Genomic DNA, 20,474 nt, shown 5'->3' with positions numbered 1-20,474 from the left:
TTGTTGACATTATCACTGTAGTCAACAGCTAATGACCCTGGTAGTTCATTTCCTTATAAATATTTAACTTAATAGCAGCAATCCCTTGGGTTACGGTACTTTTGACACTTGTATAATCTGAAACAAATCCCCTTTTTCAGTCAAACAGCCCGTGTTACACACACAGTTGGCTAACTATTTACAAAGCGCCCAATTAAACCCTACTTAATTCTCCCCCTCCGAAAACCCCATCTCAGAAGCTCATGGGCTGCTGAGCACACCAAGCAAGCATCTTCCACCCAGCCTGGGCAGCACCTGGCACTCTGCAACCACGGTGGTAGAGAGGATGCATTTGCCCATCCAACAGTACATACAAAACAGAAAGCAAAGAGAACATGCAGACTCAGAGAATTGAAGAAATAAGCTGAAGAGTCAAAGGTAAAGACAGGTAAATCTAGTTTAATGTTCACATGTAGTAATTACACATCACAGAGATCAAACAGGATTTTAGCTGTAACATAGCTGCAGTGAAACGAATGTTACTTGGTACTAGAAAAATAATCTTGACACAGTTCAGATTTTTTGGTCTACTTAAGCTCATTTCAGATGAGTTCACACCGCTGATGGTAACGGTGCTGCCCATACGCCTTCCCACAGTCCCCCACTAATACTCTTTGGATGAAGAAAACAGTGACTGGTTTTGTTTGTGGGTTGCCCTTTGGTTGCAAGCAGAGAACTGTTTTCGCTTTTCAAGCAGTTAGTAAGAGCATAGGAATGCAGGTTCCCAAAAAAACCTTTTGGTATTAAAGTTCCAGAGCAAATTTCTTGATCTGATGCAACAGCAGATAGATATTAGAAAAAAACCAGCAGATTAAAGAGCTAAAGCATCGCCCCATAATGCAAAAAGTAGATAGACTGTCTATTTGCAGTAAAAAAACACTACATCCTACTCCTACGCGTATCAGAACGCACCAAAACCCCCCCTGTGCTAAGTGACAAAAGTGTAGGCTCCATGTATAATACATTTACAAACATTTCAAGTCTAGGTCGAGGAAAACACTTCTGTATGACTCGGAACAAATTTATTTGCAATCAGACATGGCATGCAATCATGCAGGACCAGCGCTACAGCTGAACAGCCGAGGCTAAGGGACATGGGGACAAAGAAGCCCTACGCATACGGGATATTTCCATACCGGAGCTCCACATTGAGCCGCGGTATTCTAAAGAGAGAATTCCCACAGATCTTAAAAAAAACATACACACTTTTATCATATTTACAAAAAAATATTTAATTAAAAATATTTTATAATTACAGTAGTCTATTAAAGCATATACTTTTCTCACACTTATAGAACATCTCTCTATGTACACAGTATGAAATGTCACTCGTTTCTCTGTACAGTATGCAACATTCCTGCAGGGAGAAGAAAGTTCCCGGGCCCCATAAGCCATCTATTTTAAACAATAGACGAGGTCTATCTATACGCGCTCCGGAGGTCGGCAGCGCTGCGCGGTGGAGCCGTGCTCGTCCCTCCGTCGCACTCGGTCCCGGGGCACAGCCGCCGCTCCTCCTGTTCGGTCCGACCCCACCGCCACCGGCGCGGGGAGAGAAGAACAGCGGGGCCGGGGCGGCGCGCACGGGGAGACTGGGCCGGCAGGAGCCTGGGAGCGGCTCAGGCCGGGCATCGCCCCGCCCGCCCCCCGCCGCGCACCTGTGGGAAGGAAGGAAGGCACACAAGGGGGTGAGCCGCCCCGCTCCAGACGGGCTGGCGCCAGCGGCACTCCGCGATGCCCCGGGTCACACACACACACACACACATACATACACACACACACACACACACACAGAGCCGCGGCCCGCGGGCTGTGATAAAAGCCGATCGTTCGAAGAACGAAAGCCCGCCCCGTAAATGGGAAACAATCCCCCCAGCCTGCAGCCGGGCTCCCGGCCGCGCTCAGCCCCTGCCCCAGCGCCGCGCTCCCCGGCTCCGCCGCCCCCGACGCCCGCACTCACCTGGGTAGCGGCGCTCAGCGGCAGAGGATGCTGTCCCCCGGCTTGTTAACAGAGCCAGCCTGCGCAGCAACGAGACGGCGCGTCACGGCGGCACGGACGGACCACGCATTCTCCCCCTCCCTTATCCCCCCGCCTCCCCCGCCATGCATGGCGCTACCGGGAGCCCCCCGTTGCCGGAGGTGCGTACAGAGAAGGGAGTCGGTCCGGCGAAGCCGGGATGCTCCCCACGTCGCCCGCCCCAAACGCTTCCGTGCTCGGGGAGCGCAGGGGCCGCGCGGCGCTCCCGTACGTGCGAACACGCGGAGAGCGGCCGCTCCCCCGAGGGGCTACAGTTACACGGGGATGGATGCGGAGCTCCGCCGGAAAACAGCGCGCCCGCCCCGGCTGCGCTGCCCCAGGGCCCCGCAGCGCCGTCTCCCACCCCCGGCTCCATCCACGCGCCCCCGTGGCGGGCACGCACCTCTTACCGGGTCGGTGTTGAGGGCCGTCAGCGGGGTGCGCGGGGTGCCCGCGGGGCAACCGCCCGGGTGCAGGGAGGGCGGCGGCTGCCGGAGCAGCGCCGGGTGCGTCTCCAGAGCCAGCTGCAGGTCGAGGATGTAGTCGATGACGTGCTGCAGGATCTCCACTTTGCTGACCCGCTTGTTGGGCGGGATGGTGGGCACCAGCCTCCTGAGCCGGCTGTAACAGTCATTCATATCGCACTGCAGGCACAGGGCCGCCGGCTCCTCGCCCCCTTTGCAGCCGCTGTGCTCGGCCAGGCACCGCAGCGCCGGGTGCCCGCCGCCGCCGCCCGCCCCGGCCGGCTGCGCCCTGCGCCCGGGATGCCGGACGGGGCTCACGGCTTTCATGGTGCCGCGGGCACGGAGAGACACCGGGAACTCCCCCGCCACCGCCGCCCGCCCGCCGCCACGCAACGCGAGCGGGGCACGGCCGCGGCCTCTCGCTACTCGCCGCACGGGATCCTCCCCACGGGGATGCGGCGACGACAGCCTTAGCCGCAAGCCCGTCCGCCCGACTGCTCAGCCACCGCCGCGGCCGCTCTGCTATCGCTGCCGCCCGCGCCGCCCGATAAATAGAAGCGTCCGCGGGCGGGGCGCGGCGCTGCGCGGGGGGGCTCCGCAGCACGGCGGCGCGGCCAATCGAGGCTCCGCGTTCCCCCCTCGGAGCGCGGCGCTGACCAATGGCGCCGGGGCGGCGGCGCCGATGGAGGGGGCGGGCGGGCGGCGCTCCCCCCGGAGCTGGAGGAGGAGGAGGAGGAGGAGGCACGGGAGGGAGGACTGCGGGAATGCGGGCGGGATAGGGAGCGCGGCGGCTCCCAGCGCAGAACCCCGCGGCCAACCGCGGTGTGACCCGGCGCCCGGGGACGGAGTAGCACCTCCCGCGTTACACTCCGCTTGTTTTCCCCTCTCCGCTTGTTTTCCCCTCTCCGCGTTCCCCTCCGCGTGTATTCGAGGGGTCTCGGAAACTCGAGGAAGGGGAGGAGGGGTTGGGGGGCTCGGGAGGAGCGATGCCTGGGAACATTAAATTAGAGCGCATAAGTATTAAAAATGCATGGAGATGGGGTATTTAAAATTCCTCCATGACATATAATATTAATCCGTTTTATGTAAAATTCATACCTGTAACTTAATTTGGTCCATTAATGCACGAGATCACGTATTAGTGGATGTACCATGTTTTAAATATGATGCTGGAAATGTCCAGAGTTCTGTACTTTGAGACAGAGCATTAAAATGAACAGACACATACTCCAGAGCCCCTCTCGAGTCGTCTGGTGGCAGCTTGCAACCTTTTAATTTAATAATGCTGCGCTCAAACTTTCTGCTAATTCCTTCCCGGGATTAGCATTGTGGCATACTTAGCCGGACCAGGCTGTAGGGACACAGTGCCCAGCCCTGCAGCGGCTGTGGTGCTTCAGGACCTCAGCAGGCACAGCTCTGGGACCTTGGTGGGTGCAGGAAGGAGCTGAGGCTGTGGGATCTGCCCCAGGTTTGCAGATCAGACCCCATCGAAGGAGAGAAATGCATAATGGTGATTATTGGTTGCAGGTACCCGCTGTGCTTAGTCACACTGGGGGAAATGGAAAGGATACAGTGGGAAGCTGACAGACCCAGAAGGTGAATGAGCAGAAAGCAGATCATCTGAAGAGTGTAACGAAGCACACGTCCATCCTCTTACCCTTTTAAGAATGTTTGAGGCTATGCTTGCAAATACTCACACTCTTATCTGTTTATTCCATCCTACATTACCAGTGCTATTGATGGCAATCGGGCTCCTTTAGGTAAGAAACAAGGTGTGTGGTGGTGTGAATCTTTGGCTGACACTTGATTTGTGCTCTGTATTGCGAGAATATGATGGGAAGATATACCTCCATACTAGCTACAGGCCGGGTGATCCTGGTTCTGCTGCAGTCATTGCTTTTATTCTGTGAAACTCCACTCTGCAGCCTCTGACTCTCTCACAAGGTGGAAATATATACAGGCCCAATGGCATACATTATGGTAATACTTTGTCTCCCAGAGCCTTTGTAACACGGACAGCCAATGTGCTGTTTAAAAAAAAAAACAAACCTTCAAATTTAAATTACAGCGAGCGTGCAGACACAAATCTTGCTTATCCCATTTAATTAAAATCTATGTGTAAGTAGACATACTGTGTATCAGGCTGTCTGTTTGCACAAAGTGCCTTCTAGGAAGTCCAGTGATCTCACTGGAAATCTCTGGGAAGCCCTAGTATGTGACTGGTTCCCCTAGAGCTCTCACAAAGCCACCTGGGACAGACAGTTCATGCTGCAGTGTTGCTACAGAGAACCTACCGACTCCACACCAGCTCTTGTGGATGACTCAGTATTTCTTGTAAGGTGCAAAGGGCTGCAGTGTGCCAGCAAGCTCTCCCCATCATCGTCAATCCCTCCCCTCTGAAGGGAAATCTGAGGGTGGGCATGCGTTGCTGGAGTTGTGTTTGTTCACCTAGAGATATGTGGGAAAGGGAAAAGCAGCCCTCCCCTCTGACTCTCACATAAATATTCAGGGGATTTCCTCTAGTAACTCCCTTTGATACTGGTGGAGTTGATACATGCTAGTCCGACATGCTCTGGTGAACAATAGGCACCAATTCCCTGTTAACAACCGACTGCTTTTGCTCTCCTTGAAGTCAATGGGAGTTTTGTCATTGACTTAAGTGGCAGCAGGTTGGGTCGGCTGCTTTTTCAACATTTAGATTGGATGTGCACCAGATGCTAAGCAAATTGAGCTAAAAATGGATTGGAAACCCCAGTATGTTAGCAATGGAAACAGGTACGGTGAAACTCTTCATCCCTGAAGACAAACACAAAAGAGAGGGGGTAGTGGCTGCTGTGTGTGCTTTTGTCATATTAACAGCAATGTTTTTCATGACATGAGTATATAGGGATTAACGCTCCTGTTCTTCACCAGACCGAGTCTGGGATTTCAAAATGAATTCTGTGCATCTTTAAGCATGTGGTTTCTTCCTGGCTGGCTGGAGGAGCTCATCTGTCTTGGCCGTGTTTTTCTTTGCTCTCTTCCTACATCCAGAGTGGAGATTCATTTCCATTGCAGCCAGCTCTTGCAATATTGTCGCAAGATGCTTGATTGTGCTTGTGCAGACCAGTTTAGCCAAGGCTTGATGGGTCCCAATCACATCATAGATGCTCTCAGGAGCTTAAGAAGGTTGTTTATCATACAAAACTAAAGTAAACCAAGCTAAAAATGAAAACATAATTACCAACCTTATATTCCCTTCATCATGGGGATAATCCCACTTAACTTGATGAGAGTCCTCTCTTGAGTAAAGTAGGTTGAATTTGTCAGTATGGGTTTGAGTGTATGAATATGTGATTCACTCTAACTGCAAAAATAAGCCTGAGCCATTGACACTGTCCCCAAATCACATTACTTTAGAACCTAATAGCCATGGAAGGGAAAGCACAGTGGACATCACTCCTCGACCCACTTGTGTTTGTTCATAATATAATGCCAGTAAACCAACCAATGGCACCGCTTTAGATAACATGGTCTTGGGACAGCTGAAACTCCAAGACAACACGCTTAGGGATGCAGAAGGAAGGAAGCAGTTGACGTAGTTTCCTCTCTAAGGTTACTTGCTATACCTACCTTAAGAGGGCATGAAATGCACACAAATGCACAATGCATTTTTATTCTTAAATAAGTTATGAAACAATGGCTGAGTCAAATGTCCCTGTTTTGGGCTTTGGGGCATGCCATTTCAGAGCAGCTCGGTAAAATCCCAGTCTTTCCTTTGCTGATAACTACAGCTGATAACTGGTGGGACATGTTTCATCCACGTGGCACAAAAATACATGATATTGAGACACCCCTGTCACTAATGACTTCAGCAGCAGGTAGCCAGAAGACTCAGGATCTCAGAAGAGCTGCTCAACACCTAGACGGGCTGATCATTAAAAAAGCATTATAAATCTCTGAATGGTTTATGGTTTATGAGGGAAACAGCAACTGATTCCTCAGTGGTGCCATTACTCTCCACTATTGCTATCATTCAAATGGCAATAATGTTGGTTATTTACCTTCAATTAAAATATCTAGTTAGTTGTGATGTCATTTAAAATAGCACTATAATATGTTTAGTGCTCCCTTACCAAACGCCATAGCTAAACTCCTCTTGGCAACAGGGGGCAGTGATATGAAATGAAAAATTAGCTTGGGGGAGGGAGGAAAAGGAAAGAATATGTAAATTTTTTGCTGGGATGTTTTTTTTCTATGTGTCCGTATCCCTTTGGATGTGGCCATGCTGGAAGTGAGACTGTGGGCTCCTCAGAATGTGTCAGTGATCCAGGGCATCAGGTGTGGGGGGAGCATAGGGAAGTAGTCTTCCAGTCGACCAGTCTTTTGCTACTCCTTCTTGCTAGGGATGATTTATTGACAGAACACTGTAAAACTCTTCTTAATGCAACCCTTTTTCTCCACATAATGTGAGCCATCTTCAGTACTGTTCTCTCTGTTTTCTCCAGTCCATAATCTAAATACAACTCACAAACTGGTTGTGGCCATGAGAGAATTTTCTGTTTAATGAGAAAAACCAAGAGATTCTCCATAAACCTACCTCTGTTCGTTACAGCTGCCTCCCAGTTGCCTGATGTGCATTATGTTTATTGTGAAATACGGAGAAAAATGTTTGCTGATAGCCCACAACAGCTCTTTACAGACAAAAGAGATGGGGGTTTTCTGTTTGTTTGTTTGGATGGCTTTTTTCATGTCTGCTGTCCAGTTTAGAGCATTCTTCTCATGACAGGAGCATACTTCTAGCTAACCCTTTATGCTTTCATTCAGTGTCACTGCTAAAAGAAGCAAGGAAACAACAAAAGATGTGACAAAAATTTCAGAGAGATGGAAGAGCAGCTTAACAAACAACAACTAAAAAGCAACAAAGAAAACAAAAACAGAAACCAACCTTCTTATTATTACATAACCTCTTATTTTTTAATGCAAATGTGGAAATCAGTGCTTAAAGAAATTAATGGATAACTGAAAAAGGCTGTAGAGAGTGTTAGCTCAAAAAGAGCTCTACTTGCTGTGCAGCCTCCAGCACGGCTATGCTGTAGAAATTAGTGCAAAGCCATTTCCTGCCTTGAAGAGGCTTCGGGAGCAGACAGCCCCAGCGTGTCACTGACAGACGCCCTGGCATTTTGCTGGTGGTTGTATGTCAGCTGAAGGGTAATGTCATTTAAGAAGGTTGCTTTGTTCAGATGACCAAAAACACTGGGTTTGTTGGGTAATGTCAGGTTTCTGTGTTGACCGAAGCAAGCTCGTGGCAAGAAAGATAACTCGCTTTGACAGCTTTCTGTAGTGTGGTCCAAATGTAAGCAATCAAGATGCTTTTTCTGGGGAAGGGGAAAATAATTTAGGAGTGTTGGGAGCAGCTTCCTGAAGAACACTACATTAAACTGAGTTACATAGTAAGAGATTGAATTTGGAGCCTTAACTTTAACTTTAATTTTATTTTGTGTAAATTTAGATCAGATTTATGTGCAGTGCCATGCCCTTTGTTTATAGACAGAAATCCTCAGCTAATCTGCCTGAAAACTGATGGTATGATATGGTCTTATATTATTCTTCTGTCTGTTATGAGTTTGCATTAAGGGCCCTATAATCACACAAATAATACAGCCTACAGGGACAATGAGCAGATCAACCTAAATCAAATAAGTATCTGGATATGTACATGCTCATCTGCATATGTTATCATTACACTAACGCTACCAGTATTTATTTGCAGGAGACCTGAACAGCTCCATCAGCAAAAGCAGTCCAAGTTCAAGCCACAAAAAAAGCCAGCAGAAACAATAGCTGTCCTTTACCCCAATGCTACATTTTACATTTTGATAGCTGTTAATGACACATTCATTACTTAATCTCCGTGAGTGTTCTAAGGAATTCTTCAAAATCTTCAGGGCTTGTTTTTGGTTTGGTTTTGTTGTGGAATTAAAAGGCAAAATATCTTCTCATTCCCCAACTGTGAAGACAGCCTTTCCCACAGCAGAGGGACATCCAAGGCAGGTGGAAGTACCTCTGCCTTCTCTGCTGTGATGCAAATGCCCTGATGTTTCTCAGGAGTGGTCGTTTTGTTATCAAAGTATTTCTGTGGGTCAGCATCACTTTCAGATATCACCTGCTTGCCAAATATTAATTTACAATTCTGCATGTTGCTGTTGTGACAGCCTGACTTGTACTTAAAGCGCTATAGAACATGCTGCTTGTCAACTGGGTTCAAGTCACACCGGTGTCATGACTGCAAAGAGAAAGAAGAAATAACTAGAAATGCAGGTCTGCTGCTGCTGGGGGAAGGCTTTTCAAGGTGCCTTCAAACTCCCATACTTCTGTTGTTGATGGGCCACCTTGTGCCCTTCCAAGATGAGCAGATCGCTGTGTAACCTTATTATCCATTCATTTACCTGCTGTGGAGCTCCTGTAGCCATATAACATGAAGATCAACCAAGCGCTTAGTGATAGAAGTAAAAAGCTCTTCCTCAGTTTTCCATCCAGCAGAAGAAACCGCGAAACAGTAAGAGATTATTTCTAAGGTCATAATCACATTTCACTTTGCTTATGTATTTGTGTGTGTTTGAAAAAGCACTGTGCCAAAAGAAAAACTTTGTATTAATACCTGGTAGGATGCTGGAGTTTTCTTTTTGTGATCATTCTTTATAGCCTACATTGCTTGTGAGAAAGTTGTCGCTTAAGGAAACAAAAGCCCTCACCTTTTGTTGGCAGAATACAGCTCCGATGGGATGCCATGATTAAAGAGTAACAAAAAAAGTGAGAGGGGCATTGTCTCCTTCAGGTAGTCAGGGTCACACTCCTGGGTTTTAATTCCTACAGTGTTTCATACTAAAATGACCTCATGTATTAGCTAGGACAATGGGACTGTGTAATGAAAACCACTGCGCAGCGCAGTGAATTAAAATCAAGATACACATTACAGAGTGCAAATGGCTGGAGATGCAGATAAAAAGAAAGATGGATGTAAGGAGAATATTGGACAATGATCCATGAACTGCAATTCTTCACCGTTAAGTATACTCTGCGACTTACTAATTTTCCCTTATAAGAAATGGGAATTAATGTTATTTTCCATTCTGGAGTAATTGTATAGCAATTCTTCATGTGCTTTTTTCCCCCCCTTCTTGTGCAGGGGGCAAACTACGTGGAAGTCAAGACACGTTCAAAATTGCTGTTAAAAATGCTTCAACATGCAAATTTTCTTATGGTTTTGACTTTGTTTTCTTAGAGTTAAATGACGTGCATACATGAGAATATATTCGGTAATCACACAGCTTATGCTAAGTAACTATTTCAAGTTGTCTTCAATACCAGCATGTTTCCACATACTTACCTTGAAGTGTTAATGACATTTATTTTGGTAATTTTTACTCTACTAACATGCTCTTTCAACACTTTAATGCACTGATGTATGTTTTTCAAGCAAATCTCTTAATTTACCTCAATGAGGAAATTGACTTGAAAAGCAGCACAAATCCTTGCTTATGTAGGAAGTACGTCTTGAAGCTAATGAGCTTATTTGCCTAAGGATGCTGGTATGGGGACTGCTCCAGTGAGCAGAAGTTTCACAACTGGATACAAAGATACATTAGCTTATTGCAGACCAACCTCTTGAAATAGTGACTCTTCTTCCAGCTCTGGAAAAGCAATTTCTCCAAACATCATTTTTTTAAGACGTGAAAATGCAAATATGAGAGAAAGCAAACATTTTTTTTTTTTCTTCTTAATATAGAACTTTAATTAAACATCAGTGTGTTTCAGGATGATGGTAACTGAAAGCAAAATCTGCCAACAACTGCAGGTAAAACTTAAGTGTTTGTTCCCCACTGCACCGCATCCGGTGTCCATTGCAGTCTTTCCATAGGGAGTAAAACTCCAGGTAGACAGAGAGATCTTTCTTTTGCCTCCAGGATGTTCTTACTACACACAATGAATCAATCCTCCTTGCAGTATGATACAGATTATTATTAGAAATGCATTAATAGTATATTATGTATTTGCAATCTTAACACAGGGCATAATTTATTTACAACCTTGCATCTCAGCTTCTTTTTCCTCTCCCCGACTCCTCTGTATCTTCTTTCTTCTGAGCAGTCTTACACGGCAGCATCAGGATTGTCCGTAGTGTTTAATGTTTTAGTGAGGTGCGTAGTCTCTCCTTTCATTCCCCAGGGTCCTGTTTCATCCTGGTGTGCTGAGAGATGCATGCTTTTACCTTTGCATCTGACAAAAAGTACTCATGAGGTGTGTGAGCAGCCTCAAGGGAATGTGTGCATCTCCTCCTTCCTCTGCTGCTGGAAAGCCTGACTGCTTCAGACAGGGACTAAGGTTGTTACAGCTTATTAAAAACTATGCCATGAGAAACTTAAACTGGCATTGCATAAACAGGACACACAACGGGCATGCACTCGACACAACATTTATTTTCAGTTGTTATTGATGACCTTTCATAAGTTGCTCATGGCTCTACTTTGGCCTGTCACTTGCGAGCTAAAGGGTCATCAATAACTTATGGAAATAACTGTCTTATTGATAGTCTGGCTACTGCATATCCAGCATTTTATCTCTTTATGTAGACACACAGACATTCAAAATACAAATCACAGAGAAAACACTTTTGATGGTAGCCACTGCCCGTTTATCTTTAAAAAAATGTGGCTTTCTAGATCTTCCTTCCTTTCTTTCTCCCTTTCTTTCTCCCTTCCTTCCTTTCTTGCTTTCTGTCTTCCTATCTCTCTGTCTTTGGTATTTCATAAAGATATGCCCCTAATTTATTTATAAGGGTGAGTCTCCAGAACAAGGTAGTATTACCGAGCTGGCTTACCAGTTCCTCTATACACATGGGTACATTCATAATTGATGAAATGGTCTATAGTGTTGTGGGTAGAATAAACTTAAGGTCAAACCTCTGGGAGAGCAAATCTTGCCATTATTCCTGATGAGAAATAAATACGTGCAGGAACTAAAAAGTGCAGAGCTGAAAGGGAATAAAACCGAATGTATAAGGGCACTTTCAACAATTCATTCCAAAGTGAAAGTGCTTTTTCTTGTGTATTTTTTTTTCCCCTCCACTGCCTTGATCTTCCTAAAACTGTTGTTGGGGTAGGTTAATGACTGACCTTTGAGGGAACCGCATACCAGCCTTTGTTCCCTAGCAGTCAGGATCTTGCAGAGGCTTGAAACCTTTGAGAGAGAGAATAGGATTAAGCTGCTGTGTGAAGTCCGGCGCAGGTGATGATCAATGGGAGCGGAGCAGTGTGTTTTTCAGGACGCAGCTCCCTTCCCCCGTCAGAAGGAATTCGTTTCGCTTCTGCGGAGTTACCTGATGGAGGCGGCCGGTGTCAGGGGCTGCTCCCAGATCCTTTAAGCACCCACCAGAATCACGCAGCGTTAAAATCCCGCTGCGATCTGAATGGCCGCGGGTTGCTCCAACACCACATCGAGCAGTTTCAAAGGCCAAATAATGAGAAAGACAACTTGAACCTCGCTCTGCAAGTACATTTTGCATACACCCGGCTAACTCGCCATCCTCAGGTTTGCAGAGGTTGCAGCTAATAGAGAAAACCAGCTCTCTGTTGCAGTTGCGGCTGGCCATAAGCACAATTAGATGGATGTTTGCAGGGTGAGCCCTGTATGCCCGGCTGCACACCTGTGTGCACCAGCATTGCCATGGCTCTGATGTGTCACCCAGCTGTAAGTGTAGCAGAAGCCGAGCTCTCACCTTGAGAGCTTGACTGGATCTGCCCCGAAGGAACAGACTGTAATATCACAATCAGCCTTAGGCTGGACGGGATGTTAAGTCCCAACCGAACGCTCTGCTACGCCGGGAGGCGGCGAGCGGTCCTCACCCCGCAAAGCCCGTTGTGCAGAGCCCGAGAACGAGCGGGAAGCGGAGGAGCGGCATCAAACCTCTCCACCCCCCTCCTCCACCACCACACCCCGCTTCCCCGGGCTCCCCCGACCGGCGGCTCGGCCCCGCGGCCCAGACCGGCCGGCGCCGGCCGAGTGACATCAGCCATTCACGCCGCGGCCCAGCTGGCGCCGCCGGGGCGGTCGCTGTGACAACGCGGACGCCAACCCGCGGGCAATGACTTCCAGCTGCACGCCTCCCCCCCCGTCGCAGCGTGCATGCGCGGCCCGGCCTTCTCTATGTCGGCCCCCCCTCTCCTCTCTCCCAAGCTTTCCCCCCTTGTGTTGTGTGGAACAGCGGTCAGCGGGGCTCTGTGTGTGGGCGCCTCGGATTACTTGGGTTTGGAGCCAGTGGTATCTAAAGCTACGGGTTGTCTGAGCAAAGTATTTGATGAACGTAGCTGGCACATCCTAATCCTTGGGTTGCATGCGAGTGAATGACTTCTGTGTTCGCTTTTGGGATGTCACCGCAGTTTTTGCTGCTTTCTCCTTTGCTGCTCCTTTTCCTGTGCTGGAGAAAATACATCTGAGCTGATACAGGATGCTGTCAGCACTTGGTACTGCTGCTCAAGGCTGCTAAGGCCATGCAGTCCAACCATCAGCCCATCAGCCATACCTGCTAAACCATCACAGTTCTGACTGTGGCCTCATGGTTTGGTAGCTCACAGTCTGTGTGTGAAACTTGCTGCAAATATCAGCCTAAAGATAACTTGTAGTTGAGATGAGAATCCTACTTAAGACAAGAAAAACTAATAACTTTTTATGTGGTTCCGAAGAGCTTAACGCGTTCTGTAGGAACAACGCGCTTCTGACTCAATTTATCTGTAAGAATGAAGACGTAGCGAAACATTAATTTTCCAGAATTATGGAGTGTTTTAGTGCAACTGTAATGGCCCCTTTGTGCTTTTAATTGATTAACGCTGTTATAACACAAATTGTAACTCATCGTAACCAAGTGCTTTAGTTGTGAAAGAACCTGGCTGGCATCTTGATATAAAGGTGCTGTCTGTATAATGCACTCACATAGAATCTGCTCTGATTTACTTGCAGTAGCTTATGCTAATACTGATGTTCCTTGGTACTGTTATGCTTCTGTGCCTCTTATGTGTTCAATTTCTAGCTTTTTGTACTGTGTTTCCTTAGGGAGCTGCACCTGGACTTGGGATGGCCAGGAGATCTGGGTGCTGCATGAATCAGGAGCAGTAAATGACCCTGAGGAGGGGAGCCTTCTGGAAACTGCGATGGTGTGTGTGTGTGTGTGTTGCAACTACATCTGATTAGTTCATCAGGAGCCAGTGTCAGCCTGGTACATCTAGCGCTGAGTGAGCCTGGATGCACTCCAGCTGCTGCCTTGCCCCATAGGGCTAAAACTCTCAGCCTTGCTGAACCAGACCTGTGTCTGGGTGTGCCTGATCTGTGTTGCTGTTATCAGGAGAGCTGAGCAGCCCAGTGCAGCCAGTGTCCTCACAAGACTGCAACCCTGATTCCGCATGGCTGATGCTCAGCTAGAGTTATGCAGCATCATTTGTGCCTCTGTGTTCTGCTCTACTGGGGGATAAGCTCAGATTGTCCTGGGTCTGGGTTGGATTTGTGCTGTGCCCAACCAGGGGCTCAGATTGAGTTCAGCCTGGGGTTAGTAGCATCAATATGACTTCAGAGCCACTCGGATCAATCCAAGCTTTGCTGCGTAGCACAGCGGAGGGATAACTGGGCAAGCTTTGCAAGATGCATTCATACTCCATGCTGTGTGAAAGTACTTGTATGGATGTGAATCTGCAGGGTCCTGGGATGCAGCCTGAGCTGATGAACTCAATCAGACCAAAATTGGCACTGCATGGAACTTGTCTGGTGCCTCTGGCCCTTCAGCATCCTTGATTTGCTGCTCATCAGCTGTGGTGTATAGCTGCACGGTGACTTTATTTACTGCTGTACTTGTAGATGCAGAATCTAAAATGTGGTGATTGGGCAGAAAATCACTAGAAGTTTATAGAGAGACTCAGTAGCACAGGGGAATGGTGTTTAAGACCAGGCCCACACCTCGACACTTCACCATTTATCTTTCTTTCGGATAAGGGAGCAGATCCACAGGAATGTGGAATTTACTGTTGTTGAAAATTGAGTATAATACTGAACTTTAACTGGGCTTGTGCATTCCCTTTTCCAGTATTTGTAATAGTCAAATATTTGTGTTCCTTCATTGCATGTTACAGTTCTGATCTAGCAAAGCGCTTAAATTATGTTCTGTAGAGCTTTACTGGATCAGAGCCACTGTCAGTACTTCCAAAAAGTAAAGCCTAAAGCAGTCTCTGAAATATTTGGCTAGAGATGGTCTAGCATTATTCCTCACCCATAAGGATCTTATCTGGACCCTCCCGTAGGAACTGAAATAGCAAATGTCATGTATGCAGCCTTGGCAGTCAGTTTTGAACTTGGAGGGCTTCTTATGGTGAAGTAACGTGGGCCAACATGCCTATTAGACATGTTCAGAGCTTTTTATGCTTTTCTTATCCATTTGAAACACAAACAATTCCTGCTTTCCAAATCAGGCCTAGCCATGTATTATGATGGCAGCGGCAACTTGATAAAAATAATATGGAAAACACAGTCTTTAGTTGCCTATAGAGTGTGCCTTGTCCAAGAAGAAAAAAAATCTCCTATTCTAAAATTAACTAAATAATTGTTTTAAAAGCTTTTAATGTTGTAAGCAGTTGTTTATTGATTTGTAAACAATTTTTGATAAGTTTTCTTGGTCAGTAGTGCGAAATACATACCTGGATACATCAGTGACAGCTGTCTAAGTTAGAGATTTCTTTTCATCTTCAAAATTTGTTTATATTACTGAGCCTTTGCGGTTCATGCTTCTGATAAATGGAGCAACTTCAAACATGCTGCCTTATTCTGAAATACTTTGTCTTCTTTTCGTTATTACTTAGATGCTAAAGAATGCTGGGTGCCAGTAAGTCAAAAGTTGTTATCCTTTTGTGTGGGATTAGATTATCATGAACTCCCTGTTCAAGGAGATGTTCGCCTGTTCAAGGAGATGGAGGGCTGGCTAAAGGATGTATTTTCAGGTAGCCTATGCTCTGAGCTGTAATGTAGGGGGAAAAAGTTCCCATGAAGCATTCACAGTGAAAATGTAACTCTGTAGAGTGTGTTTGTTGAGGACTTGGCTGTATTTCCAAATGGCAGGTTTGCTGACAAACCAAGAAACATTTATTAGCCCCTTCCAGTTACATCCTGGGAATTTTTTCAGTCTCACCCTAAGAGCCATGCCACCTATGGAGTAATATAGGATCTAACCCTCTCATGGAAAGTCAGTTTAGAGTCTCCTACCATAGTTCACTCAAAATATATTTGCTTCACAATTTTCAGGATGCAAAAGAAATATGCTTGTAAGATATACAGTTAGTACCTTGATCACCCTGAAAGTAACACCTCACATTTATTTATTTGGAAACTACAACAGACACAAGGGGCACAATAACATTATTTGATAGAGCAAATTCTCAGCTCCAAAATTCTGTTTTTCAGCAAAGTCGCCACCATTAGCTATGCATTTTTGCTAGTGAAGAACAAGAGTCTGTGTGCCGTGATGATAAAAAAAACCTTCACAAGTGGAGGTGACTTGCTGTTACCTCTACTAAAACTCACTGCAAGCATAGATGAATGTCAGTGGGTGAATTTTTTTCTGCATGGAGGAATTCAGTGACACACCTTTACTTCATCTACTCTTCCTTGTCAAATGCCATTTTGTCAGAATGCCTCTCTGCTGCCAGCTGTTGCATGGCAACAAAATATAACAGAATATTGGTCAAAAAGATCAAGATCTGCTGCCATACCAACATCTGCCTCTGACATAATAGGCCAACATAATAAATTAGGAGGCATTACATTTGGATCAGCCATGCTAATTTGGGTATTTTGTGTATAGTGCAGTGAGCACAGAATTCTTACATTTGGCTCTGCAGAGTCAACCAGCAAATGCTGTTCTGTGAAATGATCTTAGAGACAGAAAGAAAAAAACTGCTCGAGTGGATCTGTGAAATAGGAAGAATTTTAGATATCTCTCTACTGTTGATTGGATGTAAGGAGATTAAGGAAGGCTCAGGACTGAGAATTATTTCCTGGGCCCCATTTTGGGATATGAAGCTGCAAATAGCGCATTTTCATTATGTTATTGCATTCCCAGAGCTGTCCAGTAGTCAGCTTTGGTCATGAAAGGGTTCATACCAACTTTATGAACTGCGATAACTGTATGAATTTTGTGTGTGTGTGTGGCTTCTGCATGCATCTACATACATACATACAATCAAAAAATGGTTTCTAAGACTGTAGTGTAACAAACTAATTTATGGAAAAATCCCATTATTTAATAATGTACCTCTTGTTGGAGTGAGCATCGAAAAACCTTAAGCTTTATAACCTTGAAACTCCTGTCTACCATAGCAGTGTGAATAGTGAGTAGATGGCAGTGTTTTATTTATGTAAAGCTATTTCCATGTGAATTAAAAAAAAAAGAAAAATGTTTACAGTGATTTAAGGCAAGAGAGGAAGAAAGTGGCTGACCAGATTTGACCTGACAGTAGCCCTTTATATTGTCATAATTAATAAAGTAAAAAAAAAAAGTATTTGCATTGATTGTAACATGTTTAGTTAATTACCGCTATTTGTCTTATTCATATTGTCAAATGGGAGGTTCGTGTTTTCAATCGTTCAGGCTCTTAACTGTGGTAAATGTACTTCTGGCAGCCTCATGGCATCTGCTGTGTGCTTGTGCTGGAAGGTTTGCTCGCTTCTGCTGCCAGGGCTCTGTGTTTTTCTTGTGGAAGAGCGAGGGTGGCTTTTATACCCAGGTTAAAGAAGCTCTTTGTCCTGCAATGAAAATGTCGTGTCTTTGGGTTAAATTCATCAATTCAAATGTGGTGTTTCAGTGTTCAGTAATACAGTCTGACATGCTAGACAGTTGGTATCTGCAGAGGTTATATCTAGAATTACGTGGCTCTGAATCCTGGAGGATCTCTGGGGCATGAGGTAAGAGTGTGCCTTAACTCTCCAATGTAACTTAGGTTTATAATTCGCACCAAGATTTACTTGTAACAAGGATCACCATATTGAGAAGGAGACCTACTGCTCTACACCATTTTTCTTAGATACAAATAATTCCTTGTGGCTTTTTTGTGTGTGAAAGGATTCACTTGAAGAGTGATTCTAACAGAAACTCTGAAATGTTATTTTAAACCTAATCAGATACAGTGCTTCTGAAGCTTCAGTGGACCTGGAGATCAAAGGACAGAATTAGTTGAAGGAGGACTTCACTGTGGTGCATCTACTTGTGTTGTATTTGCAGTGTATGGATTTAAGGGAAGGAGCTCCTGCCTGAACCACCACGAGCTCTGTGTTTCCCTGCATGCTCCTTTTTGACATGCATTTTTGTCCTCTGTGGGAAGGTGGGAGGTGTATTTGACCCAGGTACGGGGTAAAGAACTCACCAGTAATCCTGTACAGAGAACAATTATGTGTCATCTTGTTTGTGTCTCTTTGTATTGGTATAAATTGAGATTTGTCATAGAAGTTCTAGAAGATTTTAATTACCCACAGAAAATGGACAGCATGATTAGTTTTCCCACACCAGAGCACTCATTTTGAACACAGAATGAAAGGAGCACATTCAGCCCTTACAATGCTGAGACCATTAACAGTGCTGCTATTTGAGGGGAAGAGGAAAGTAGGTAAATTTTTCAGAATAGAGCTATCTCACTGTATTTTATTCTGTAGAGGTTTATTTGCGGTTATGAAAATTTTTGTTCTCTCTTTAGAGGAGAAAAGACATGCAGTTTTCTTTAGTTTCTGAGAGACCTGTTAACATGTATTCAGAAGTTTCTTGTTGTTCAGTTAAGCTGTGTTGCACTGTAAATCACCATTACTAGTCCAGAATTAAAATAGTAAAGTGAAAACTGTGGAGCTGGGTACCTTAAACTATGGTAAACACTGCACTGGAGCTTCTCTTTCTTAAGTCTACTTCATTGCTCAGCCTTTGTCTCCTTTCCTGTGGGGAGCGTGTTCATAAGGGAGGTTAGGGCAGATGGTTTGAGATTAATAACCATTGAGAAAGTAGGTCTACCCATAGCGCTTGATTTCAAATTGATTTATCCTTAAGTGTGACCTTGGATACAAGTCATCTACAGGACTGAAGCCCTCACATTGAACCTGCTTTTGATTTTTGGAAAAAATTTTAATGGTCTGAATTTAAGCTGATTTTATTTTTTCACCTGGTTGGCTAAGAACTGTATTTAACATTTTGAAGTCATTTGTTTTGTCCACAGTTCCTGTAGAAAATCATTAGTGCTGTCCTTCTCTGTCTTCTTTTCAGATATGGCAATTGTGATTGATTTCAGAGCCTGACAGACAGGTAAGTCTAGGCAATGCAAAGGGCCATAAAATACTGGAAAAAGATAAGACTGTGGCTAAGCATGGTGCACTCCAGCAAGCATCTCAGTGTTCACTCTGGCCTCTGTAAAGACTTCTCCAAGCTGGTTGGTCCTCAAGGCTAGAGTAAGAGCAAAGGTTTTGTCTCTTTCCTAGAAACTGTAGCTAAGAATGGCCTGTTAAATATTTTCCAGACTGTCCTCTTCAAATACTCATTTGATAAAGGAGAGGTTGTTCTTTGCTATTATGACTTTGTATTTCCTAGGAACCTGACAACGTTCTTGCTTCAGTTGATGGTACAGTTATGTTAAGGTCATTTGAACAGGACAAGCCTGGAACTATGCTCTTGTTTAGAAGCTCCTTCTATTATAGCTTAGCCTTCTTAGTTAGAAATTAACTGCAGTCTGAAACTGCAAAGAAAATAGAACTCGGAATTAGCGTGTGTCTACACATACATAGGGGTCCTTCTGAAAGACACCATTTCATTCTCCTTCTCACTAATTACCTCCCCTCCAAAGAAAAACCTTTTCACCTGTTTGGTTATACAGTATTCTCTGTTCCAAAGAGCACATCTTACAGTGCTTGCTTATCCATGATCAGCTGTACTTTTCTTATAACTGGTTTGAATGCCAGCTATTCTGTGTAAGTATGAATTATTAGACCTTAATCTGTGTTGTACATCTGTGATATTTAATAACTTATTTTCTTTCTAAAGCTTGTGGGAAAATAACTTCACTTGAGTACTGGGAAAAAGTAATCCAGTAGTTAGATTTACTCATGATATTTACAGTTTAATTGGCTATAAGTTCTTGGTGCAAGTTCACCAAGGATCTGGAATCTGGTGTCTCTTGGAAGTTGTTTGAGAAACAGATTATGCAGATTATGGTCTGTGGTCACAGTTCAGTGTAGCGCTATCAAATCTGTCCTAATAACTGTACATCCACTGCCTTAATTGGAAGAAGATATCAGAAATAAAACCTGCATTAGCCTCTATTTAGACTTAAGAATTTAAACACAGAGTGTATTTGTATGAGTTAGACATGCACTTACACTGTATCTGTGTGCATATAGTAAATTCTTAAATAACATCTAGAATTTGGATTTCTGAAAAGCGGTATTTGGATAATTATAAAAAGTGAACACCTTTAATTTTTTAAATATTCTTATGCAAATGTCTGCCAAAAGCTTCTCCAGTGTCCTCAAGCAAAACAGCTACTTACTGGAGTGACCATCATAAATATTCATTTGAATATCACAAAGAAAAACATTCCCCCTCTCCCACTTCCAGATTTAACATATCTATGTCATATTCTCCTACTTTTTCCTCTTTACTCTCTTCCTTTCCCACAACTTCTGTTTGTACAAATTTGATTTGTAAGTGACCCCGGCCTAAGGTTTGTGGTGGGCATCCTGACAATTTGCAGTATTAATGATCTTTATTTTGACCTCTAAGGAGACAGAAGGACTGAGAAACGTTATAAATACTGGAAGAGAATATTATAAATCAGCTCTAATCCTGTTGCTGAACTGGAGGCAACTGTAACAGTAAACATGAAATGTGTGACTTCATTGCGTGAGATATACTA

At 44.9% G+C, this 20,474-nt stretch overlaps 1 protein-coding gene and 1 long non-coding RNA gene across 4 annotated transcripts in view; one reads left to right on the top strand and one right to left on the bottom strand.

Annotated features, from left to right (window-relative positions):
• Window positions 1-418: 418 nt before the first annotated feature.
• On the bottom strand, window positions 419-3,058 carry ID4 (inhibitor of DNA binding 4, HLH protein). 2 transcript variants are annotated; one of them, XM_015854753.1, is made up of 3 exons: window positions 2,457-3,058; window positions 1,997-2,055; window positions 419-1,694 (listed from the first exon to the last, which is right to left on the bottom strand). In XM_015854753.1, the coding sequence occupies exons 1-2, from the start codon at window positions 2,842-2,844 to the stop codon at window positions 2,042-2,044; spliced, it is 402 nt and encodes a 133-aa protein (XP_015710239.1). In that variant the 5' UTR covers window positions 2,845-3,058; the 3' UTR covers window positions 419-1,694; window positions 1,997-2,041. The 2 variants fall into 2 exon arrangements, with proteins under 2 accessions (XP_015710239.1, XP_015710238.1); XM_015854752.1 differs by having other exon boundaries at window positions 2,464-3,058.
• A 14,253-nt stretch (window positions 3,059-17,311) lies between these two features.
• Window positions 17,312-20,474, top strand: part of LOC107309719 — a 259,412-nt gene continuing 256,249 nt past the window's right edge. For both annotated transcript variants that reach the window (XR_004306127.1, XR_004306126.1), the window contains exons 1-2: window positions 17,312-17,493; window positions 18,833-18,871. This is a non-coding gene — a long non-coding RNA (uncharacterized LOC107309719). The remainder of the gene's footprint in view (window positions 17,494-18,832; window positions 18,872-20,474) is intronic.

This window comes from Coturnix japonica, chromosome 2 (assembly GCF_001577835.2).
Source record: "Coturnix japonica isolate 7356 chromosome 2, Coturnix japonica 2.1, whole genome shotgun sequence".
Classification (NCBI taxonomy): domain Eukaryota; kingdom Metazoa; phylum Chordata; class Aves; order Galliformes; family Phasianidae; genus Coturnix; species Coturnix japonica.
This window is presented reverse-complemented; position numbering and strand designations above follow the sequence as displayed.

Coding starts and splice junctions, on each gene's coding strand:
- ID4 (XM_015854752.1), bottom strand. CDS start 2,844: ATGAAAGCCGTGAGCCCCGTCCGGCATCCCGGGCGCAGGGCGCAGCCG. Junction 2,056..2,463: donor CGGCCCTCAACACCGACCCG/GTAAGAGGTGCG, acceptor GTTGCTGCGCAG/GCTGGCTCTGTTAACAAGCC.